The sequence below is a fragment of the Marmota flaviventris genome, chromosome 14 (genome assembly GCF_047511675.1).
Source record: "Marmota flaviventris isolate mMarFla1 chromosome 14, mMarFla1.hap1, whole genome shotgun sequence".
NCBI lineage: Eukaryota > Metazoa > Chordata > Mammalia > Rodentia > Sciuridae > Marmota > Marmota flaviventris.
This window is the reverse complement of record NC_092511.1, coordinates 88,072,644-88,098,006: the sequence shown is the minus strand read 5'-3', so window position 1 is coordinate 88,098,006 and position 25,363 is coordinate 88,072,644. Positions and strand designations below refer to the sequence as shown.

The 25,363-nt window shown below is 40.4% G+C and overlaps 1 protein-coding gene across 4 annotated transcripts in view; it reads right to left on the bottom strand.

The window, feature by feature from the left end:
• The window catches only part of Tmem131 (transmembrane protein 131), a 160,424-nt gene that overhangs the window by 24,122 nt on the left and 110,939 nt on the right, over positions 1–25,363 (bottom strand). For all 4 annotated transcript variants that reach the window (XM_071601865.1, XM_027950670.2, XM_071601866.1 and 1 more), the window contains 18 exons: positions 22,855–22,963; positions 19,654–19,762; positions 18,692–18,845; positions 18,428–18,598; positions 16,680–16,790; positions 16,456–16,590; positions 15,245–15,349; positions 13,292–13,378; positions 9,433–9,585; positions 9,258–9,333; positions 8,971–9,088; positions 6,291–6,429; positions 5,876–5,985; positions 5,338–5,404; positions 2,816–2,967; positions 2,201–2,343; positions 1,592–1,778; positions 241–426 (listed from right to left, as the gene is read on the bottom strand). In XM_071601865.1, the coding sequence (XP_071457966.1) occupies positions 241–426; positions 1,592–1,778; positions 2,201–2,343; positions 2,816–2,967; positions 5,338–5,404; positions 5,876–5,985; positions 6,291–6,429; positions 8,971–9,088; positions 9,258–9,333; positions 9,433–9,585; positions 13,292–13,378; positions 15,245–15,349; positions 16,456–16,590; positions 16,680–16,790; positions 18,428–18,598; positions 18,692–18,845; positions 19,654–19,762; positions 22,855–22,963 (2,312 nt within the window). The remainder of the gene's footprint in view (positions 1–240; positions 427–1,591; positions 1,779–2,200; positions 2,344–2,815; positions 2,968–5,337; positions 5,405–5,875; positions 5,986–6,290; positions 6,430–8,970; positions 9,089–9,257; positions 9,334–9,432; positions 9,586–13,291; positions 13,379–15,244; positions 15,350–16,455; positions 16,591–16,679; positions 16,791–18,427; positions 18,599–18,691; positions 18,846–19,653; positions 19,763–22,854; positions 22,964–25,363) is intronic.

Sequence of the window (25,363 nt, the reverse complement as noted above, 5' to 3'; positions counted from 1 at the left end):
TTTAAAAGAAATCAACAGGTACTTAATTTGGTTCTCTACTTTCAAAGGTAAATGCTTATACATGCCACTGAGGATGACTGAGCTCTAACTGCCCCTTCTGGTATGGCAGTGTGGCAAGGGAAGAGCTGTGTTTGCTGGCAGCACATCCTAGCTCTCAGAAAAATGACCAGCACACAGCAGGGACCTGATAAGTTGTGTCCATCAATGAATGAAATCCAACCTCAAAAGAAGACACAGTACCTCATTATTCCTGAGATGATGATGTACAGAGCCAGCTCCCAGTTGGGCCTGGGGAGGGCCTCTGCACAGGTTGCTAACATGTGGTACGGGAGGGACGCGTTTAACACAAATACAAACTCAGAGCCACTGGTCGTCACAAACTTCAGTTCACGAATCACTCTAGAAGCTGTGAAATCAGGAGTAAACCTAAAACAGAGGATGGCAGTGAGGCTGAGTTAAAAAACAACAGAGCACAGCAGTTCAAGCTGACAACAGTCCCATGAACCCTAAAGGCTCAGCACAGAATCTAAGGGTGGTACTTAGGAGGTTAACAACAGGAACAATTGCATTCTGTGGATAATTTTGAGGAATTATGTAAAAAAAGAACAATAACCATCTTCTCAGACATTAATTCAGGAAGTGTGTCTGAGCTTCTTTGCCTTTCCTCTTCTTTATCTAAGCTGCATTCCCAATAATGGCTTGAACAAAACAAAAACCCACCCTAGAACTAGAGACTATTCCTCATTGCCTGCAGCTCAGTTTGCTGTCACAATCATCTTATTTTTTGTTACCTGAGTGCACCTTGAGGATAGGCGTTTCATTACCTCATTGTACTTTTAGGTCAAGAATTAAGCCTCACATGTAGTAATTTAGCCACTTATTAAGTAAGCATCACAGAAGGGCTTGAAATTATTATTCAATTAAGGGGACAGAGTTTATAACAAGTTAGCTATCAATTAATTGTTAAATATGCTGCAAAGCTGGGCACGGTGGTACGTGCCTGTAATCCCAGCAGCTTGAGAGGCTGAGGCAGGAGGATCCTGAGTTCAAAGCCAGCCTCAGCAACCCCAAGCAACTCTGCAAGACCCTGTTTCAAAATATAACTTAAAAAGAGCTGGGGATGTGGTTGAGCACCTCTGGGTTCAATTCCCGGTACCAAAAACAAAAACAACAACAACAACAAAAACTACAACTCTTACTGATTAGGCATTAAAATGGTCTTCTAAATTAAGTATTGCCCATTCTTAGTCTGCAAGTTAAAACTATACACGTATGGTCCAAGTCTCTGTTCTGTGGCTGGGACACTGAACTCATCCCAGCATCTTATGCTAAATAATTCTGAAGTTGGTTTCTAAGATTATCTGATCCACCTGGGATACAGAGGAAGTTTTACTACTTTGAAAGCAAAGATATAAAGAAATACCTTAGCTGAAGATTAAGTGAAAAAAAAATCAAATGAATAATTGTGGATAAAGACCTTTTATTATCTATAAATATAAAAATATCTTTCTTTGTAGTATCTGACTCTAGTATAAAAAGACAGTAAGAAGTTAGTGATTCATTATACTGCACCTTATAAGAAAACACTTACAATATGATTATGTCCTTTGAGGCATTGGCACTTAGTGCAAACTCTTGACAATTAACAACTTTAAAGCCATATCCTTCACATGAGTATCCACTGATTTCAATGGTTTCTACGTGGACTTGAAGTTGTCCTGTATTCTCTACTTTAAATGTTCTTTTCAATGTGAAATTTGGTTCTCTTAGTTTTAAACCTAAAGGAAAAAAATCAGAAGTGAAGATAAATGTTGCTATCACAGGCTCCCAGTGCAAAGGATAAGCATATTCTTCATGAACTACAACTGTATCCCACATGCCAAGGAGACCAGCCAGTGCCCAGATCTCGTCGGGAAGCACTCCACTTTTATAGTTATTTTAGATGGCAAAAGTTTTATTATACTTTACTTTTTACCCTTAAGAGTGAATGATCTAAGGTATGTAATGAGTATTGATACTTTAAGTATTTTAAGATCCAAATCAACAAGACTGAATGTAAGACGCAGGCCTTCCTCAATGGCTTGAGCACCTTTCACTATACACAGGTGTGCACTGGAGGGTCTGTCCTTACTCCTGGAATTATTTGCTGTTCAAAGTGTGTGCTGCAATCTGTGCCCTCGGCACTGTCAGGAATACTCACTGTCTGTACAATCTTTTAACAATGCTTCTGTGATTTTGAAGCGTAAGGAGCTTCCTGGGCCTGGAAGCTTGCCTGCCACCCTCAAGTTCTCAGTTGTTCCTTGTCCCTGGACCATCACAGCATCCATCACAGTCAGGTTATTTCTAGAAGAGAACAAAAATCACAGATTTTTTTCTCCCACTAAATCTGCACAATCTTTTGATCAATAATTTCTATAGTTATGTTGTAACCCATGACATACAAATTTATACACTGAATTTTAAGGGTGTAAAATTTTATTTTTTTTTTAAAGAGAGAGAAAGAGAGAGAGAGAGAGAATTTTTTTTTTTTAATATTTATTTTTCAGTTCTTGGTGGACACAACATCTTTGTTTGTATGTGGTGCTGAGGATGGAACCCGGGCCGCACGCACACCAGGCGAGTGCGCTACCGCTTGAGCCACATCCCCAGCCTAAGGGTGTAAAATTTTAAATACATAGAGAAAAGCAAAAGTTTGTTATTCTTAAGAGTCACACATGATACTTCAGTAACATACTACTCACATTTTTGAAGGATAAACATAAGGACTTTGATGTAAATACTAAAAATCAATCCATACCCAGACCACAGAACCTACCTCACTATGATTAGTGAAGAAACAGTTCTGTTGTGAATTGGAGTAAATTTTACTTTGACAGATTTCTTTTCTCCAGGTTTTAAAATTAGGTTTAAAATTAAATGTCGAGAGAGGCCCTCGGTAAATCCCGTTGAACTCTGCAGTGGATGAGCCTTGAATCAGTGGGTAAACAAATAGGAGTCATTAAGATATTTTCTGGAAAATGTTTTCCCTTACCCCATCTAGAGCCCAGTAGTTCTTCAAACTGATTAAACATGCAAATGGTTGTGCCCTTCACGATTTAGGCACTGGTCAGCTGCACTCAGGGGATGAGGAGCCAGTGACGGCCTTCATATTCTGTGTAAACCCCAAAATGGGCTTTGCTCCCAGGCCACCTGAGTCCTCATGTTTGTGTGAGGCATTTATTCTCGCATATAGATATTTTTAATCTTAAATACAACACATCGCAGGAAAGGACACAGAACTAAGATGAATAGCTGGATGCGTCAGCACAAAGCAAACAAGCACAATGACGATTGGTACCCCAGGCCCTCGCAGTGCTGCCCCGGTCACTGCCGTCACTCCTTCCTTTGATGGGAACCAACTGCAGAGGCTTCAGGTTGCAGCAAATGTTTTATTTGCAACCATATTTCCAATTCGTATCAATCTTTCCTTGAATTTTATTTTGAAAACTAGGCACATAGTTGCTACTTTATAAACACTTGATTTGAAGCTTTTTAAAAGTGTAGCTTAATTTAGTATCTAAAATATTACGCTTTGATGGCCAGTAATAAATAGTTAAAAACCATTTTTTAAAAAAATTAAAGAACCCATACTTCACACATAAAGATACATTTCTGATTTTTAAGATCAAGTTTACAACTTCTAAGAGAAGGGCTGGCAACACTTGGCTATAGCTGAGTCATATCCCCAGCCCTTTTTAAAAAATTTTGACTGGGTCTCATCAAGTTGTGTAGGGCCTTGCTAGGTTGCTGAGGCTGGCCTCGAACTTGTGAGGCGCCTGCCTCAGCCTCACAAACTGCTGGGATTACAGGCATGCGCCACTGCGCCAGGATCAGGTATATTTTTATCATACCCTTCAACAAAACCATGCATCATGACACTGAATGAAGCAAATATGAGAATCTACTTGTTTGTTAAATCAGAGAGCCATTACTGAGATTTGCAAAATGTTAAACAACCCCTTCTTGCAAACTAAATTTTTAAAAATAATGTTAACATTGACAACATTTTCATGTTATCTATGTTAAATGGAATAGGTTTGTTATTTTAAATGAATGAAATCAATCTTCCAAAGATTTCCCAGTTTTAATTTCTAATATGGTAAAATATTAAAATATGTAATTCATAAAAAAGAAACCTCTCTAGGCTCTTTAATAATTTTAGGACTATAAGGGAGTTGCAAGACCAAATATTTTGAGAACACAATTCCACAGCAGTGTAAAAAACTGGGATAGAATTTATCCTAAGCTCTTCTCAGGATCTCCCCTAGAATTTCCTTAGAACAAATTTTTGAGGTCTATAGAATATTCATTTGTTTTTCCAAATACTACTTGTATGCATTTTTTTTAAAAAAAGATGAATATTAGCTCATTTATTTCTTATTGTGTATTTTCTCCTTTTAAAAGCGGAGGAAACAAAGTTCTGGTTATTCTTCTTGATAACCTCCAATAATAGTTGGTCACATTGACATTTTACGGGTGAGAAAAGCAAAGTACAAAAAGATTCCAAGACAAAGGTTCAAAACTAGAATACATGACTGTCTGAACATCAGTATAGGGGTTCAGCCATTAAAAGGTGAAGCTATGGGAAAGACCACAATATTTCAAGAACTACAAGATATCTGATTTGACAAAGCTAATGAGCAATTCCTAATCCGCAGTTGTCAGGAATGATGATGGTAAGGACAAAGGTTCTGGAGGCCAAGAGGTGGCCGCCACTCTGCAGGAGCTGTGGCCCCCAGTGCTGCCTTCCTCCACAGCAAGGCCTTCCAAAGGATGGTTCGTGGGCATACAATCTGGATGAGAAAAAACAGCCTGGTTCCTAGAACAAGCCGGTTTATGTGTGGGCTTATTTATTCAAGACGACCTACTGAGCAAAAGCCGTGGATACCTGTGCCAAGCACAGATACAGCCAGCCACAGGTTGTGAATTCAGGGAGCTTGCAATCTTATTAGAAAGCAGCCAGAAGAAAATATAAATGACCAAGCTCAATAGTCTGATGCTTAATCAAAATAAATTATGCTTCATCTGTATATGTAGTCTTAGAACTTCTGGTAGCTACTATGACAAACCTCAGGGGTTTGTTGTTTAATGCTCACGAAAAGGAACCTTCTGCTCAGTGTAGGCCTTACCTTCATCTAAATCCCACCCACTCTTCCCAGTTTCTCTGCCTTTAACATAATCATCGGGCTGTTCTGACCTCTTCAGTAACTCCCCTTCAGCTACACTGGAAGGTGGCCACAGGTTTCTTTCACATTTGCACTGTTGACACTACGCCATAGCAGGCCTCTGGATACTTACAGTGTTTCTGTAGACTTGAAATTCTAGTGTTCTCAAATCTATCTTTGCTGTCTTACTCAAGTTAAACCTGAAATAAAAAAATGTATAAAGACATCTTCATAAACAGCTTCATTAAGGGGGATTGTGGAATACTGATCAAGTCTGTGTTTTATTTGCTAATTATCTTTCAGTAGGTTTGGGGATAAAGTTTACACTTGAGCCCAAAATGTTAAAGGCCGCATCTTGTAATTAATATCTTGTTCACTTTTTACAATAAAAATGTTTCAAAGGTTCTAGCTGCTTTCTCTTCACAAATTTGTCAGGAGGGAAGATTCACACTGCCTGAGACTGAAAGCTTTTCTAGATGCTTAATGCAATATCAACTCCTCTCCCCAGAACCCTCTCTCAACTTTACAGATCCAGAATCTAAGTTAAATCTATTACTAGCAGTATGAGCTACAATACAGTTTTAATTAATTTGAATAAAGACGCAATAAAGTTTTAGTTAATTTCTATATAATACCATGTAGAAATATTTGATATTTAAAGCAATGCTTACCTTGAGACTAATTTATCTACAAAGACTGAAGGGTTGGAATATAAAGCCAGAGGAATAACCTGAACATAGACAGGAACATCTGCAGGATTTTCCAAAGTAATCTCTTCTTCCTTAAACAAAGCAATGAAACATTAGATGAAAGGTTTCTACATCAAGAATAAAATTATATTATTAGTTCTTATAGCAGTGATGAGCTTACTGCCTTCTCGTGGTGAGTAGGTCACTATTGGTGGCAGAGCCCAGGGCCTGGCACCCTCTACCCTGCATCCACAATCTTCTCACCACACACTCCTCTGAACTGCTAAACTTTGCAATATCCATTCCAGAAATACACAACTGGGTTTTCAGGTTAAGAGTGACTACTTTACAATGCTAGTGCACATTTATAAAACTCAAAGTCATCTGGAATACTTACTGAAGAGCAGTTTGTATTGGTGAGCGGGAACTTCAAGTGCCGGGGGGAGCTAAGTATGGAAGGCCAGGAGAGCTCGGCAGTGATTTTTGATATTATATTTTTTTGAAGGTCTGTATTTACTTCAAATATAGCACTCAATCTAGAAAAACAATTCATAATCACTGTATCACAATGAAATATGTGAGTTTTCTGAACATAAGAAACTCTACAAGACTTGTGTACTTGAGAAAATTTGTTCTGGATGACCCCAAAATATACAGGTTTATCTGCTCTTATATTTTAGCAAGTTTTTTGTTTGTTTGTTTTTGGAGGGGTGGGATACTGGGGATTGAACTCAGGCAGGGACAGTCAACTACTGAGCCACATCTTCAGCCCTATTCTGTATTTTACTTAGAGACAGGGTCTCACCGAGTTGCTTAGAACCTTACTTTTGCTGAGGCTGGCTTTGAACTCATGATCCTCCTGCCTCAGCCTCCTGAGCTGCTGGGATTAAAGGCATGCGCTACCACGCTGGCTTACCAAGTTTTTAATGCCACAGAATGATGTCTGTTTTGACATACAACGATCATCTGTACTTTACACTGAGTGTGTAAAGGTTGACAAATCTTAGGAACAGTTCTAATAGTGTTAGTGCAATCTGTGTAAAGCTTGAAAAATCTTTTTTACTTATAAATTCAGTAAAAAGCTGGACAGCATTAGACAACATATAGAGAAGACAAGCACATAAAGGTAGTATATGACGTGATGGGACCCTAAAGGATCTATGCCTGGGGGAAAGATCTGGACACCATAGCCGGGTGCTAGGAATATCTTCAGCAGAACTAACGAGACAGCAGTGCATTGCTTGGCATGGGATTCTTTTGGCCCTTGAGATAAACCCAAACAAAATCCTCACGTGTAATGAAGATGTTAGTCAAGGAAAAATGTGAGGGTTCTGAGTAACGTTCAGACCCTCATTTGAATAATTCCCTACTTATGAGTGTTTATAAGCCAGCTGTCCAGAACTTAGAACTAATTATAACTGGGGTTACAACCCTGGGACCAAATACTGGAGCTCATTTAAATCCAACGCTATCAAACTGGTATCGTTGGACACTGCTAAGAGTATAGGCTTCATGAGAACACTAGAAGACATTCTCTTAACACACACAGTGATGAGGTAACACAAAGGCAGGAGCAGGGAGCACATGGCAGGCAAGGCCAGCATTTGCTGGTGACGTGGAGAGGTCCCTGGGGCTGCTGAGCCCAGGCCAGCACTGTGAGTCATTCATTCATAACTGGTGTTGAGATCTGAAGCCCTGGGCACTTCACAAGCCTGTGGAGAAACAGGCTACAAAGGACAGCTTTGGTGAGCTCCTCGCCAATCTATCAGAAGTCTCCTTTACTCATTTTAACTATTTTCAAGTAAAAAATTTAGCTTTCTTTTTTTTTATATATTTATTTTTTAGTTGTAGTTGGACACATTACCTTTATTTTATTTATTTTTATGTGGTGCTGAGGATCGAACCCAGGCCTTGCACATGCTAGGTGAGCCCCTACTGCTGAGCCACAACCCCAGCCCTAGCTTTCTTTTGACTTAAAAAAGCTTTTTGCAGCAGATAGTTTAGAAAAACAAACCCTCAGATTCAACTGGTAATGGTTTGAGAACTTTATATTACTCTTAAGTTGAAATATCTATGTTCTGACAAATATATTTCAAATTAGCCAATTAAGAAGAGCACTTTTCATTATTTTATTATTATAGACAAATGCTTTTCTCAAGTATATGAAAAGTTCTGATTTCTATAGTACCAAATAATTATATCTTTGCTTTTGAATTCAGATGCTGTACTAATTTGCCATTAGCATATTTAAAAATTTTTTTTTCTTTTTTGTAGAACTGGGGATTGAATTCAGTGGTGCTCTACTATTGAGCTATATCCCCAGTTCTATTTATTTATTTTTTTAAATTTTGAGACAAGATCTGTTGCCAAGGCTGGTCTGTAACTTTTCATCCTCTCACCTCAGCCTCCCAAGTCTCTGGGATTATAGATGTGTGCCACCTTGCCTGGCTGTCATGTGCATATTTTCTACCTGCCAAAGACACAATGGGGAGCCATCTGACTTGGGCCCTCCCCAACAGCCCAGCACTTTGAAAGGAATAAAATACACACTGGATCTCAAGGAATAAAATCCATACTGGGTCTCCTGCCCTGGGAATAAAGGTAGGGGTTTTTCTTTGTCTTTCACAGGCCAGTGGCAGGTAAAAACTTTTTCTTCTTATGCAAATGACTGTGTCTAAGGAGAACAAGGTAGTCTGCCTCATAATGACAATTTCAGATTTTTTTTTTTTTTTTTTTTAATTTTAAGAAAGCTCCACACTGTACTGCCTGTCTACTTCCCTGGAAAGGCTTCCATGTGCCAAACACAAGGATGGACTTTGAAAGAGGGAGGCTTTGATTAAAAAGAGTCTGTTTGGGGGATAAAGGCAGCAGAGGAACAGCAAGGAACTCAGTAAGCAGAGGAGAAAGGAGAAATAAGGTAGTGTGTACATTTCTGAGCAATGGTAATTTAAGATGTCTCACTAACAACCTTATGAAGATCAGGCATATTTTCTTAGCTATAAAGTATAGTAACCTCATAGAAAAATGCAGTGGCATTTACAGCTGAGATGCTGTATACCTGTGGCAACCCCACTCACCTGTGGCCTGAACTTTCCTTTATTCCCATCCAGGCTTTGAATAGAATCTGGTGGGAATCCCAGTCGGCCTCCCACGCATCCTCCTGCATGGCCACCCCGGGCTGCACCTTGGGTTCAGCTACAAGGGAAACAGGTGATGAGGACTTGCTCCACACTGCATGGCCTGTCCACTTCCCTGGAAAGGCTTCCATGTGCCAAACACAGGGGTGGACTTTGAAAGAGGGAGGCTTTGATTAAAAGAGTCTGTTTGGGGGATGAAGGTAGCAGAGGAAGAGCAAGGAACTTACATTTGGATAGAAAAGGCAAGCCAACGTAGCAATGGTCCCCACACTGCAGTCCAGGATCAAAATAAATGTTTGCAATCTACAAAGAGGCATATGAGAACCATGAGTCCCCAACCCATGGAGAGGCACAATATCAAAACAGTCACGGGGGTAATTCTCAAATGTAATGTTTCCAAACCTTTGACTTTTTCCCTGGCTCCAAGTCTTCTCTGTTACCCCGTAATCGTTTGTAGTAAAATCGCACATCTTCTGACAAAGATCGTATTTGTTGTATCTTTACCTTCTGTGAGAAGGAATTCATAATATTTAAACTTTGATGTACTATTTTCCCCTGCAGGAAGAAAAAAAAGAAAACCCAAACTCAGTTGTGTGTGGTGTGCTTTTCCAAGATCACACACTTTAGAGCTGACAAGCATATTCCCAGGAAATCATAGCCCAAAAGACATTCATCAGTTGATAATTTCTAAATTTGTAATTGAGAGGAAAACAAAAACAAACGCCCCACCAAAACCCCCCAAACCTTTGTTGCTGTTTTTACAGCATTTTACCAACACACTTCAGACGAGGAGTCTGTAGAAGGAATTAACATGAAAACATTCAAGACGCAGCTGACATACTGAGACAGCCAACCAGGTACAAACGAGGTAGCTTTAAGGGACAGGCACTCTCAGTTTGTTAAGCAAGGTTTGTTTCTATCAAGGCAGGGCTGCCCCAAAATAATTGAATTCTAAAACATAAAATCAAACAAGACAAAAACACAGTTTTTTCTTAAAAGACTGTCTTAAAAAAAAAATAAAAGCATTACTTGAACTATAAGATAAATCAGGTTATCTTATAAAATAGGTTATGATGTATCTTATCAAAGCAGCACACAGATTAAATTACTAAAAAAAATCAATGACTATGCTTACTAGCTGCAAGTTTCTTGTTATGATTTTGTGCCAAATTTTAAATGAAAAATGATTTAAATAATCCTCAATAAGAATATTACAATCTTACACTTTCTTTTGGTGAACACAGAATTTTATCTTTTGGTGCATGTGATTCCTATCCATTTAAGGAAGTCTCTAAAATGACAAATGCACTTTTTAAACATTTAGTATTAAAAGGCTACAGAAGTTAAGAATGTGCCGGTGAAGAGTTGGGTGAAGGTGACGCTGGGATCAATACTCCTCATTTCCAGGCTAGTGAGAAAACACCAGAAGGACCCCAGAGGGCAGGGTCTGTGGGCTGAGGTGGGAAGAACCTTAGTCCCTGGTGATAATTGCCCTCCTCATCTCTCAGGGGTGCAGTGGGCATCCAAACAGGTAACAGACAAAAATTTCCCTTGGTAATTCTACCCAAACATAAAGTATTAAGCACTAATTTTCTGAAACGTTTTTTTACTCAGGTATTGTTTCCATCCTTCCTCTGACAAAGAGATTGAAAGAATCTGGTGATATGTTAATTTGTAATTGCAAGCAAATATTTGGTCCTGAGACCATCTAAAGACTTTTGAGAGCTTGAGCTGAACAGCCCTAAACTGATGCCTTATTTTATACAGACACTTCCTCTTTACTCCCCTGCGGGCCTTTTCATGATCTCCCTTAAACTAATTATCCTCTTCTGGGATTTTAATTTTTTTTTTTACTTTTTTGTGGTGCTAGGGTCTCATGTATGCCAGGCAAAGTACTCTGCCACTGAACCACCTTAGTCTCCTCGGATTTACACAAAGATTAAGGAGATGACTGACTGAGAAGGTAACTGAAGGAGAGAACAAGGTACTTTTGGATAAATAATAATTAAGTCAAGAATTCAACATATAGTCAGTACAAAGTGGGATCACAGGAAGGTGAAGGTTTAATTAAGACCCAAACTGAAATGTGTTAATTCAACATTTATATTTTTAAGGAGCTAAATTTTGAATTTAGGTTTCATTGTATATAGTGCTGAGATTCTGCGATATCTTCTGCGTCTCCTATCATAGGAAAGAGCCACTTCTACACTTGCCCTGATGTCCTGAATTGACTGTGCCATCTTCTGTATTTCCTTTTCTCTTCTCCCTGTTCTCCAGGTTCACTTTAAGTCAAGAGCTCTGACTCCTCCAGTGGCCCCGCCCCGCCCCGCCCGGCCCTGTCTGTGTGACTGCACCAGGACAGCAGGCACAGCTTGGCCAGCTGGCCTGAAGCGCCTCTCGCTCCTCTGGCCCCTGTTCCCTCTCCACCACTCTGTTCCTTCATCCATGCAGTATCTACCTTAACTAGCGCCTGTCTTGGGGAACACAGACCCCCATTCCTTTCCTAGAGGTGTCAGTCTCACTTTGAAGGACCAACTGGTAATGAAATATTTACTGCACAATATGAGGACTCCTACGAGAGAGAATTCCAAAATATTCTAGGATCACATGTAGAACAACTAACGTTATCTAGAGGGGTCAAACAAATCTTCAAGAGTCTTTGGAATCCTGAACCTATAAACCTGTAAATAAACATAAAACATTATGATCACAATTAACAAAGTAACTAAACATAATACTGATTCAGTTTAGAAATAGAGGTTTTAGCGTGTAGGTCTCCAATATCCAACTTCATGTGTACAATCACACACATATTCATACAGGCCAGCTTATGTGGATATACAGTTATGCATTTGTACTCATTTGCGATGAAACTTTCAACTCTGTTGGGCTTTGCAATCAGAAGAAATTCTTCCTGGTGAATAAAAACTAGGTGGGCCATACCTTTGTTTTAGCATTAAGAAAACCAAAAACGTTGTTAGAAATGATTTTTTAAATTGATTACACGTGTGGCCAATTTCTTTCTTTTTTAAAATATTTTTTTAGTTGTAGTTGGACACAATACCTTTATTTTGTTTATTTATTTTTATGTGCTGCTAAGGATCAAACCCAGAGCCTCACATGTGCTAGGCAAGTGCTCTACCACTGAGCCAGCCTCAGCCCCCCAATTTCTTATTAAGCTAAATTGATTAAGTCTGGCAATTATTTGGATGGCGCCTAGTGACATTCTGACCTCATTTTTTCAGCACTGATCTGTAACTGCCTTCCTGAAACAAGAGTGTACCTTTAAAAGCAGAACACTGTCCTATGTTCTTATATGAATGCATGACCGGTGTAACCGCACATCACATACAGCCACAGGAATGGGAAGTTACACTCCATGTACGTATGATACATCGAAATATACTCTACTGTCATGTATAACCAAAAAGAATAAATTTTTTTTAAAAAAAGTGCACAAATTAAAGTTGAAAGGTCATGGCTTAAAAAGGAGAAAGCCTCTAGAAAGGAGATGGAGACGACAATGGAACCAATTCATGAAGATATGCAGTTGTTTGAAGGGAGAGGAGCGGGAGCAGTCCAGGCAGAGGCAGGAAAGGGCGTCCCTCCTCTGCCTAGCCCTCATTCACTGCACCCCGTTTCCTGTGGACCCAACCAGGCTCTGGGTCGGCCCGAGGCACTCCACAGTAACTTCCACATGCATCCTGCGTTTCCTTCTGCCTCAGAGACAATCTTTAGAGTTCAGCTTTGACCATGTTAAGCCTCTACTCAAAACTCTGGATTACCCTGCACATAAGTGCACCTACTTCTCATGCTGTGGCTCTGACATGTCATTCTATCCTCTCTGTCCATCCTCACTAGGCTGGACAACCCACCACTGCCTGAACCCACCACAGAGTGCACTGCCTCTGCATCTCTGCAAGGCTGGCCTGGCCTGCGCAAGATCTTCCCACCCCGTCCACTCCAGCCGGACGCTCCACGCCAGTCCCACAGCACTTGGGGATCAGATGTGCACTTCTCTCCCAGCCTCTCCTTACCATCTTTCTCAGGGCAACCTGGGAACGCTGCCGTGCATCCCTGAAGAGAGCCCACTTCCCTTCATAGATTGAACATTTCTTGAAGGAAGGGACCATTTCTTATTCCTTTTCTAAAGAATCTGGTTCATTCTTACCTTATAACAACTATTGAGTCCTAGAAACACAGAGGTAAAGGCTAAGGAAAAAACATTAGCCAGAACAAATATGTAAATTAAGTGTCTTACTGGGAAGGATGGAGGAAGAACCATCTGCTTCGGGAAGCAGGTCAGGGAGCCCACGGCAATCACGGCCTTTACAGGAATTGTGAGGATCTGTGGAGTGAAAAGGCAGAGCACAGTGAGCACATGCAAGTCAAGGCGAGGTGGACAAGGATGGCACTGCTTTGGGGGCAACAACAAAAAAAAAACTTCTGGGAACTTATACTGGCAATGATCTGTTCAAAACCAATATTAAAACCCCGGATAATGTTGACTCTATCCAAATGTTCTCCATAAAATATAATAAATGTCCATGTACTACCCAGTAATTCAATGAAAACATAATTTGCAAGACTACACAATGGGGAAGGAATAAAAGTCATATTTTTCAAAACACAAGTATTTTGAAGATTATTAGTTGTAAAAAGGAAGGTCTAATTATACCCCTAAAGTAACACGTATAAAAATCCAGCATGTTTGAGTTATGTGGCTCTCTACTTTTTGTATATACAAACAGATATCAACTGAATGCAGTGGTGTGTGCCTGAAATCCTAGCTACTCAGGAGGGTGGTGGCAAGTTAGATGCCAGCCTGGGCAACTTAGTGAGGCCCTGCCTCAAAATAAAAATTAAAAGGCAGCTCAGTGGTAGGGCACCCAGGGTTCAATCCTCAGTACAAAAAAAAAAAAGAGTTGAACATTCTAGGGTTAGAACCCCAATTCATGCTCCATTCAGATCACAAGTGAGTTACTAGGGGAGTGACATAGGAGGCTATTCATTGTGTATTCCCTAGGCTGGTCTCCAGCTTGAATCCTCCTGCCTCAGCTACCCATGTGGCTGGAATGTGTTCCCCACAGTGCTGGGCAAGGATATTCACTGTTAATTCTTATTTTCATCCGTATAACAAAAATTTTTCTTAATTCTGAAATGTACTTATTTCTACCATGAATGGCAAGTATGTATTTCTCACTTTCAGAGGTAATTAATTTGAAATATTCCCAGCAAATCACTTATTAAATAGCCGATTCTGTTTATTTTGCAATGAGATTTCTCTCAGGCAGGGGTTGTGTGTGTTAAAAACACATAGAAGGGGCTGGGAATATAGCTCAGTGGTAGAGTGCTTGCCTTGCATGCACAAGGCCCTGGGTTCAGTCCCCAGCATCACAAAAAACAAAAACAAACAAAACACATAGAAGGACCAGGGTAGCAACTGGTTGGATTTAACAGTGTCGTACTAAAGAGCTTCTAAGTGTTACATTAAAACTAAGTGTAGCAGGAATACATTCACTCCAGCCTTCATTGAATGCAACATAAATCCCACAAAGAATCTTATTTAAAAATCCAGTCATCTTTTTGTCTCTTGCCTGAGAAGGACTCCTATACATATTAATGTGAGGAATCAAATGAAGACATATTTCCTGACTTTACCCTCCGTTTTGGGAAGGTCACTCAGGAGGACATTTATGCCTGTAGCAGGAAATGGTACTCTCCAGCTCAGGGGTCTGGTGGGCTTGGGGGCAGTGCCTGTGCCACCATAAGCTGGGCTCTATCAGCGACTCTGCAGGTGTCAAGGACACTTTTCTAAAGTTTCTTTTTTGGTTATGAGCTTCGGGTTTCATTAGAAAAGTAGGAGCAAATAGATAATTCTGAAAAGCTCCGTTTTTGAGAAGGTTGCTGAAAGCCTGGGTCCCTCTGCTCCAGCTGTCACCAGCTCTGGCCATATAGGAACAGAGGTGCTGAAAGGAAGAGCTCTGAGCAAGAGGACCACACCCGCCCTGGGTGGCAGCCGTGTCTATAAAAGCTCAGTTTTATAGACACAAAACTGATAAAACTCTGAGTAAAATTTAGTTCTCTGTTTCTATAAAAATAAAAAGTCTCATAAACATATTTTTTACATGAGTTAAAAATAAACATAGAAAATAAAAAGGGACTGGATTATTCAGAAAACCCCCACTGCCGTGACCCCCCACAAAACCCTTACCTCATAGTCCGTTGTGATCTGTATGGCTCCATCGTGAATCCCTTCCAGTTTTTTTGCAGTAAGTTTGACTCTGAAGACTGCAAAATAGCCTGAGGCTAATATTACCTGCATGTAGTAAAAATGACATCACTCATTAGCCCTACAAATTCAAGTTTCTATGGAAGTGGACAGGAAGCTGTGGGGAATCAGCTGACCTCTAGTCCTCACACACACCAGTCACACTGGATGCCCACACCTCCCTGTACAACACCCCACAATAACACCCATCCTTTAACGTCCATCTACCACACTTATTGCATGGGCCACTGAGGACACGGCTGCCACCCAGGGCGGGTGTGGTCCTTTTGCTCAGAGTTCCTCCTTCAGCACCTCTGTTCCTGTATGGCCAGAGGGGGTGAGGGCTGGAGCAGAAGGACCCAGCCTTCCACGAGCCCTTCCATCACATTAGTGAAGGGCAGAGGTGGATTCAGGTTCAGGTTCTGAATGCAGCTCTGCAATGTCTTCACAGCTGCTGAGACTGGGTCATATCAACACCAAACCCAAGGCATCCCAGGGAAGTGCGTCAACAACTCTGTGCATAAGGACATTAAACTTTCCTTTTGTAAAAGTGCCCCAAGAATTTCTATTCCAGCCTGCACATAAAGTACCTGAGGCTCCTTCTCACAGAAGGTGATTCTACTGATTCTTTTATCAATAGGCACAAACTCCAGGTCCCCTTTTCAGCAGTGGTGAGGGTGAGACTGGTTTTCTTGTTTAGAGCTGCACATGCTTACGATGCAGAAAAAAAGTCAAGGGAAGATTCTCAGAGGGACCAAACAATGTCTGCCTCACAGCTACTCCCTTCTAGTCTGGGCAGAAACACTGCTAACTGAAGATACCTCTTTCAACATTCAGGGCTCTCCCCCGGTAAATTTGACAAAGGGTTAGTGTAGAACCCATGAGGATGTCTCCTGTAATGACACCTGTGTTATAGAAAGATAAATTTTGCTTGCTCTACAAGTTTGTATGACAAGGTAGAGATCAACCCCTTTGGGATTCAGTGCCCTCATCAGAACAGGGAAGGGCTGAAGCAGATTACCTACCAGGGCCTTTCAATGTCAAATAACCAATGCTGTAAAATTATTAGTTGAGGTATGTGACATAGCAATGGTCTTTATCCGTGGTTTAGACATCCACTTTAGTTTAAGGAAATAAGAAGAAGGCTTACTTACTGATGACTGGTCTGATAAAGAGGATTTTTCCAACTCTGGAAGGTTTGAAATTATTGTAGTTCTATTGCCTCTTTCTGTAGCTACAAGTTCTATGGACAAACCATCTCCTATGATATGCCAACTTTTTATAGCCAGCTTAAAAAAGAAAATATGAAAGTGATTATTTCAACATAAGCATAAAATCCTTAAATCTGATTTAGAATAAAGACAATTTTTTTTTTTACCTCAATTGGATTGCTGTTTATAATTGCAAATAAAATATTACTTGCTTCTGTAGCACTCAGAACTCCAAAATCTATGAAGCGTTCTTCTATTTTGGGGGGCAATACAAAGTACTGGAAAGTAATTAAAAAAACTGGATTAAACACAAAACCACGCTTATGCGACAGAATGTTACCAACAGGAAGTGACTGTATAAGACATACTACAGTGTCTACATATACGTTCAGAAGCTCAAGGGCCAGGAGAGGTCAAGTGCAGCCCCTGGGGACTAGGCAAAAAGTCTGTGGTCTCAGTAGGCACTGTGACTACAAGTAGGTAATCATTCCAACAGTCACTGAAGGAATCACATACAAACAAAGGGGGGACGTCCAGCAGCCTGTCCTCCCAGAGGCTACTGACTTCTGGGAGGACAGGCGGCTGGACGATCCCCTTTGTCTGTATCCTTCCTAACAGTGTCACCTCTTATCTAGACTTCTTTCTTTCCTTGCTCCTGCTCAGACAGCTTTGATTTTTTTGTTCTGTTTCCTGTGTTGGAAGAGCTCTGTTCTGTCCTTCTGTTTTATTCCACTGCTCTCTTGATGCTATGCCTTCACCATCTTAGCTTCTTTACTCTCTTGTTCTTTCCTTTGTCCTGGTATTTCCTGACTTTAGTCATCTTTTCCCTACAAACGTACGTCTTGGCCCTTCTTGTACTATTGTTTCCTACCTAGTATTTTTCTTCCATTTAGTTCCTTTTTAGAATCCCTACCATTACAATGATTTAAAAGCAAAATTGAGAGAAAGCAGCATGTGAAAAAGATCTAAGTGGACATCATGACTAGAGGAATCAACTATATTATGGGGAGAGAGTAGTCAACTGTAATCCAAAAATATTTTTTAAAAATTCCAGAAAGAAACCATTTCTAAGTTTTCAACTATGTACCATTCTAAGTAGTGCGATGAAATCCTGTGCTGGCTTATCTGGGTATGAGCGATCCCTCTGTCCAGCGTATCCATGCTGTATATGTGATCTGTCTATTAGTCACTTCGCTGTCCTGGTTATCAAATCAACTGTTTTGGTGTTACACTGACTGTTTTCAAGGACCTTACTGTACTTAGAGACCCAAAGTGCAAGGGTGGTGACAACAACAGTGATGGCAGCATTTCAGATATACCAAGAGAAGCTGTAGGGTGCTTCTCTCAAGTGAAAAGGTCAAAATAATGCTTTTAATCACAGCATATTGTTTTAAAAATTCTATTTTACTATTTGTTATTCTTGTCACTCTCTCTTAACTGTACCTAATCCATAAATTAAATGTAACCACATGCTTGTGTGTTTGTGTGTGTGTATATATGTAAGAAAACACAGCGTATACAACTGGCTCTTCCAGTTTATGGGTTTCACATCCAGGGACTTCACAAGTTTTGCACAAGTACTATGCCAGTTTACATAAGGGACTTTAGCATCTGTGAATTTTATTATCTTCAAGGGATTCTGGGACCACTCCCCCATCAGATACTGAAGGATGACAATATGGGATTCAATGCCATCCTTGGCTTCATGCATTCCTCGAGGGTCTTGGAACACATCCTCTGTGGATAAAGGCAGAGGAGGCTCCTCATACTGTACTGTTCTATACTGACTAGGAAGGAATTATAGAGCACAGATAATAGCAAAACCTAAGAGAATGCAACACAAATGCCTAATGAGATCTGAAAACACAAAAGACAGCTGGGAAGTTTATATTTTAAAGGTAAATAACATACTTACATCTAAAAAGCCTGTGTAAACCCGCACAGGTAAATGAAATTTAGAAGCATTGGTAATAAGTAAAATGTTGTTATCTATGTGCATGGATGATGTGGATGGCATAAAAACCAGGGTAAAAATGTATCCTGATTCATTAGGAAGAATTAAGACTGGTTTGCTGAAGTTGTGAACCTAGGAAATGAGGGAAGAGGAAAAAAACAGAAGTGTTAGAATCATCTAATTGGCAGAGCAGCAAGATAAAAGCCTGAAGCGTCCTGGACGTACTTTAAACATTGTTTTGGCTTCTTCTGGCAGCAGCACATCATGTATGAGGATCGCAAAACTGAAAGTGTTAGTAAGGTAGACTGGCCTCTCCACAGGGTCAGCAGGACTGTCACGGATGTGAAATAACGTTGCAGCATGATCAAATCCCAAATAGCTATGTGAAGAAAACAGAAACAAAATAAATCATTTTCATTTCCATGTGTTAATTTAAAATCTAAGTTAGTTTGTTGTGAGTAGTAATTTACATTTAGTATTAAGGACTACATGTTATTTAATGACTCACCACATGATTTAAAACAAATTGGCTTGCAAAATATTGAAATGTAATAAAAAGAACTATTCTTTAATGAATCATGTCAATCAAACAGTAAGAATCAAAAATGTACCAAAAGGCTTTAATCTACTTTGAAAAAAATCATGTTTATCACTGAAACTGCAATCGGCTTTGTTAAAACGAACAACTATAAGTTGTATATTGAACTTGGTTGCAGTTAGTAAGAAAATGAATTACATGTTACTGTCCATTTATAAAAGGTTACAGTTCTAGAAATACTTATGAGTTTATAAAGAAACATAAATGATTGTTTCAAGTACTGTAATACTTCTGTAATATGTTACAAAAGGAATGACAGAAGAATATGGTTCAAATAATTTAAATATTGAAAAAACCCCACAGATTCATGTTTGCATCACTGAACCTTCCTCTGAACAAAACCACATTATCCCACTTATCTTTTTCTCCTAAGAAAGTAATAAATAAAATATAGAAGGTTCTCCTTTACAGCTGAAGTTGTTCTTTTCAACAAAGAATCTGGGTATGATTTTTGCTAAGGTTACTTAGTAGGAAAACAGAATATGCTGATTAGCAACAAGTTATAAAGCTTATTTTTAAAAGAAACCCAACCATCTAGAACTTCTGTTTGATACAGTATTTCAAGTTTAGAGAGACTCTAGATACTCACCCATCTAAAACTTCTGCTTGATATGGTATTTCAAGTTTAGAATAACTCTTTTCCTTTGCTTTAACAGTTATTTTCCCAGAAAATTGAGATGGTTTTTTTGCCCTTGAAGCTAAAAGGAAGCATAAGAAATAATCTGTCACCTCTTAACTATCAGAGTATGAGCGATTTTATGTAGACTGACAAACTGGGGAGGAAAAAAGTGAGTTTTCAAATTGCCAAACAGAATCTGTTTAAACAATCACATTTTTTTTTTTTTTCAAATAAAACAGGGAAAATGTTCTTGTTCTCTTTTTTCTGGTAATGAGCTAAGGAGATCAGGAATTAACAAGTGAACATGCTACCGTGGAAAAGTGCGGTCTGTGCCACTTCTCTGCAGCCACAGGCCTGGCCCTCCTCCCAGGGCAGTGCCTCTCAGGTGCCGCACTAGGATCATTCTCACTCTTTGCTGTGGTGCTGCCTGGTGCTCTGAAGGATGTCCATCGGCATGCAGGGCCTCTACCTGCTGGATGTCAGTTGTCACCCCTTCAGCTGAGATAACCCAAAATGTCTCTAGGTGTCGCCAAGAGTCACCTACTAAGAACTGCTAGTTTACAGCTATTCTAAGAGAGAATGGGCAGGACCCGTGCAGCCAGAGTCCTGCTATAAAAACCAACTAAGCAGTGGGGTGCAAGCAAGGTCAAGAGGAGAGCTCTGACTCCCTGCATCAGCCAGCCCCCGAGGAGCAGAAATGGAGACAAACCCTCTCCCATGGGTCACATTCTCATACTTTCCTCACTGATGAAGTGATACCTGTAGGTTCTGTGGCAGTTTTGAATAGTTTGACCTGGAATCAGACAGTGGACCCAACGTGGGTACCCGAAGATGTTCCTTTCAAAGCATACAAAGCATCTGATGTTTAACCTTCTGCCCTTTAAAGTCCTCCAGGCACACTCCCACCATGAGAAGAATGTGTCTGTCTATGAGTGTGGCAATATGTCATCAACTTCAGACAAAATAAAGAACAAAGAAGGAATATTTGATGGATGGTGACTCTAGATTTTTTAAATTTCCATTAAGCCTCTTACTGCTTTCTGTTTGCTAGGTGGGCATTTCGGGATGTTTTAAATTTTTCACTATTTGTTCAGATATAAGGCTGATTACAAGGACCATTAGGCATTTCAGAGTGTCATGTCATAAGTGGTCAAAAATCTCAAGAAAATTCAGTTAAAAAATCCTATGAGTGACTTTTTTGGGGGTACTCAGGATGGAACTCAGAAGCACTTGACCACTGAGCCCCATCCCCAGCCCTACTTTGTATTTTATTAGAGGTAGGGTCTCACTGAGTTGCTTAGCGCCTCACTAAGTTGCTAAGGCTGGTTCTGAACTCAGGATCCTCCTGCCTCTGCCTCCTGTGCCACTGGTATTACAGGCGTACACCACAATGCCTGGCCCTAAAAGTGACTTTTGATGAGCAAGATGCTTGATAAGTGAACACTGTAGAGGTCACACATATAATGCTCATTTTGAAAATGTTAAACATTAAATAAAACACATTCCCTGACAGACTTCCACAGCAGTCTCACAGAAGTATTTTGGGTTGGGACCTGGTCTTTTCCCATCATATTGAAAACCACTTTTAAGAAAGGCATTTGTTTTTAAAGATCCTTTTCCTTTGTATATGATTTTACATGATTTCTTCAAGAAACTTTAGGGCTGGGATGATGCTTGGTGCAGCATGTGCCTAGCTCGCGGGAACCCCAAGCTCCATTCCCAGGACTACAAAAAAACAACCCAGCAAAATCCAAACAGAGAAGAAACACTTTAAGTGTGTGATGTCCGAAGACCCAACAAAGGACACTGCATTTAATGCAGACATCTGCTGGGGGGTCAAGAAGGCACTGGAGAGGGAACTCTTCGCCCTTGCCAGCCAAACTGAGGGGAACCACGTGGCAGGACTGTGGCCAGCATGCACTCCCCTGTTCCTTGGGCTTATGACAGAGCAGATCCTCTGTGTTCTCAGGGCTCCAGAATTACTACATGCCACTCTTTTCTCTGCAGAGCCTATGTCCCTGCAGATGAAGACACCAGTGGTGAGGGATGGGCTCTCTCTGCAGACAGAAGACCACTTACCACAGACTTGCCAGTGAGGCGCTGCCTCCTGACGTGTGCTATGGACGTTAGGATCCTATTTAATCTGGATCCCTGGGGTTTTCACTGAGCTGAGGGATAAGTTCTGCGGGAGTGTGCAGCCTATGTCCTTGCTCCAGGTCCTCCCTGGAATCTTCAGCGGGTGAGGAACAGCCCTGGTGCTCTCACAGACACTGCGCAGAACATGCCAGGCCCTGAGACCCCGCTGACCAACTACTCTCATCCAACAGGACCTGAGCAGACATGGCTTCATCCCAAGGCCAAAGCTGAAGCTGATGGCTCTCACTCACATGAGTCCCTGGGAGAAAACCCTTTCCACAGTTTTTTTTTTGTGTGTGTGTGTGTTTGAGTGACTAGGATTGAACCCAGGGCCTTGTGCATGCTAGGCAAGCACTCTACCAACTGAGCTATGTCCAGAGTTTTAATTCTTAAACACTACAAATATAGTTCAGCAGCATGAAATCACTATTTAAAATATTCTGTGATAGCAAACTCAATATATGGCTAGTAGAGTAGGCAAGACTGAATTTAAAAATGCTGTAAAATGTGAAAGTCTAGGTTGAGTTAATATTTCAAATGACAAAACATATTCCATGTTTGAAATAATAGCTAATTTGATGATTCTACCATAGAGACTTTTATCCTAGCTTCAGCAGGAAATTTGTTTATAAAAGCTAACATATAAAAATGTTACAAAGAACATTTTGCTCTCAAATTTAAACATGTTTCAGAAACTTAAATACTTATCCCTTAATGACAAAAACAAATGGCATCATAATTAAGCCACATTATAACAGATATACCTGATTAGCCTGTTATGAAATATGCCAATCCTAATGTATTTGCTAATGGTTTTCTATTGCTAATACTGACTTAGCTTTATGGAGTTATGGCATTTTCTTTTGTGAATTAATGAGATGAGAGTTCATAACGATTTAAGAAAAAACAACCTAAGCAATCATTTAAAATCCGTATATTAAAACAGCTTGGATTTCTATATTAACAGGTCAACACATGTGCTTTCTAGTTTATCAAAGTACCACCATTATTAAAGAGAAAAAAGTGAATGCTTACCATCAAAACTAATGCTCGCAACCTTGGTGTATTTACTTTCTGAAGCTTTTAATGTAATTGGTTTAAAATGTACTGTTACGGCATCATTTTGTGGTGTAGGGCGAACACTCTGTAAGGAAAAAAAACACAACACATACGGTATTAGTTTGGTCTAATACATTGCTCTATACTGGAACATATGCTAGAAAAGTAAAGCAGAATCGAAATCTGAAGTTTAACCTCTGCAGACCCTTTAAATGGATTAGACCAAACTGGTAACAGTAGCATCTTTATGAAACAATCTGATGACCTGAAGAAAAAAAGCATGACACGTGAGTAAATGGAAGAATCCGAAGACAAACTCAAACACTGGGTCTGAGTATGTAAACTAAAAGTATTTATTTCTCAAATGAAGGCTTAATTTGTATATCAGAGAAGGTGACACAGAAATAACTTTTGATAGGGTCCCTCTTAAGAAAATCCACGGCACAAACGAAACATCCAACTGTCTAAAAAAGAATGAGCGTGAGCGAGTAGCTGGTGCCCCGTGTGCAGAAGGCACACCCAACTGCTCGGGCGTCTTCTCTTCCTCTTCAGGGCCCACCGTGTGGCTAAGGCCCTCTGCTGTTGAGGGCCAGGGCTGAGCTACCAGACAACAGGAATATCGAGACTTAGAAAACCAGACCTTTCTTTTCAAAAAACTAAACCTAAAGTAGCAAAACACCAGTAAAAACTTATATTTCAAGAGGATTTTATAGTAGTTATTTTGATCATCCTCATTGACACAAAGTCTTCCAATTGGAAGTGACTTTAAACTTTCCACCCCTCTCTGTTTTACTGATGAAGAGCACTTTGCCACATGAAGAGACCGTTCCATAGGTGGGCACCATCGGGCAGAACCAAACCAGGTTTCCTCACTGGCCCTGGGCCCCTTGCCTGATGTCCTGTTGCACAAACATATTCATGAACCTGGTGGTCTTGCACACAAGCCTTGATCAAAATTCTTCCTTCACAACCTTGCCTAGTGTGCACAGAGCCCTGGGTTCAATCCCTAGTAAGACAAAACAAACATCCCTCCCCCCAACACAAAACAAAACAAAAAAACTTCCTCTTTGGGCTCTAGGTATTTGCTGATTTCTCAGGGGCTTAATGAACTTGATGTCAAAGGCCATCAGGAAGAAAGCTGTTCTTTTTTGTGAAACTCACAGGTGAACCTGAAAACAGCAGGTGCAGGCAGATCCAGCAGGTCACCAGGTCTTTCCCGTGGCCCCTGCCCACTCTTCTCAGCTCACTTACTAAGGAGAAGTCTGCCTGCCCTGAACATCAAAGGATAGTCCCCTGAAGGCACAATAAGCATCTAAGGAGTGTGGAGAAAGAGACCTGTTCCTTTTGCCACAGAATGCCGTCACAGGGAATCCAGGTGATTCCACAGTGATTACTGCTCCTATGTCACTTTGTGCAGCAGGGTGTCCCGAGTGGCTCCGCCCTTGCCTGTGCAGTAGTTCTCAGCTTCTGGCCAGGACTTGGCATCTTAACTCTCCCCTTCTGCTCTGAGAAGGCTTCTCATTTGCCTTTGAAACTCAGACTAGGGCTGGGAGTTGAACGATTCATTCATAACAATATCTTTATTTATTAATAAGTTTGCTGTTGTTAGCAACCTTTTTAAATACAAATCTCCTCATTCCTGGGAGGGTACAGAGCAGTCTGAACTGTAAGATAAACTACAAATGGGAGGAAGCTTCACTCTGCTACTCCACCATACTAACATTTCCAAGAGAAGGGGGCAGACAGGCCCCGTGCCATCCCCTGGTGCCAGAAGCGCCAGCCTGAGGAGACTGCAACGTGCTCAGGCCACTTCCTCCCCTGTCCAAACAGCCAAGGGGGCTGGGGCAAATATTTTCTACTTATCTACAAAAACTTTGTGATTCAATTAATTTTGCCAACTTGAGGTCAAGGTTAGTTAGAGGTGACCTTAGTGAGCAGCTCTGCTGTTCCTGGAGGAATCCTGCAGGTCTGGCTCCTCATTCCTTCACCTGGGCTATGGACCACGAAACCGCGGTGGAACCATCATGCTCCAATGACAATCGGTCAGTAACACCCACAGCCCTTTTTGAATGTTACAGACTGCAAAACCATGCCAGAAATAACTAAGTAATGGTTTTGCTAAAACACAGTCACTGTAAGTAGGAAAAGCTTGGAAGAGTTGATGAAAATGTTTTGCTCACATAAAACACACTATTTTAAGATTTTCCATAACAGAGGTGAATTTTACATGCATTATTATTATTACCTTAAAATAGAGTACACTAATAAGTATTCAAGGGCAACTCATGTTTATACAAATGGCTTCAATTGTTTATTCATTATCATTATCATTAAAAACAAACTGTAATCAGTTAAAACCCATTTTCTAAGGAAACAAAACCAAAGCAAAACAAAACATCCAAATTTGTAAGTAGTGGGTTTACTCTGGTGGCTTACTGTGAAAAAACAATACAAAAGCATTCCCTTGTAATACACAAATTTGTAA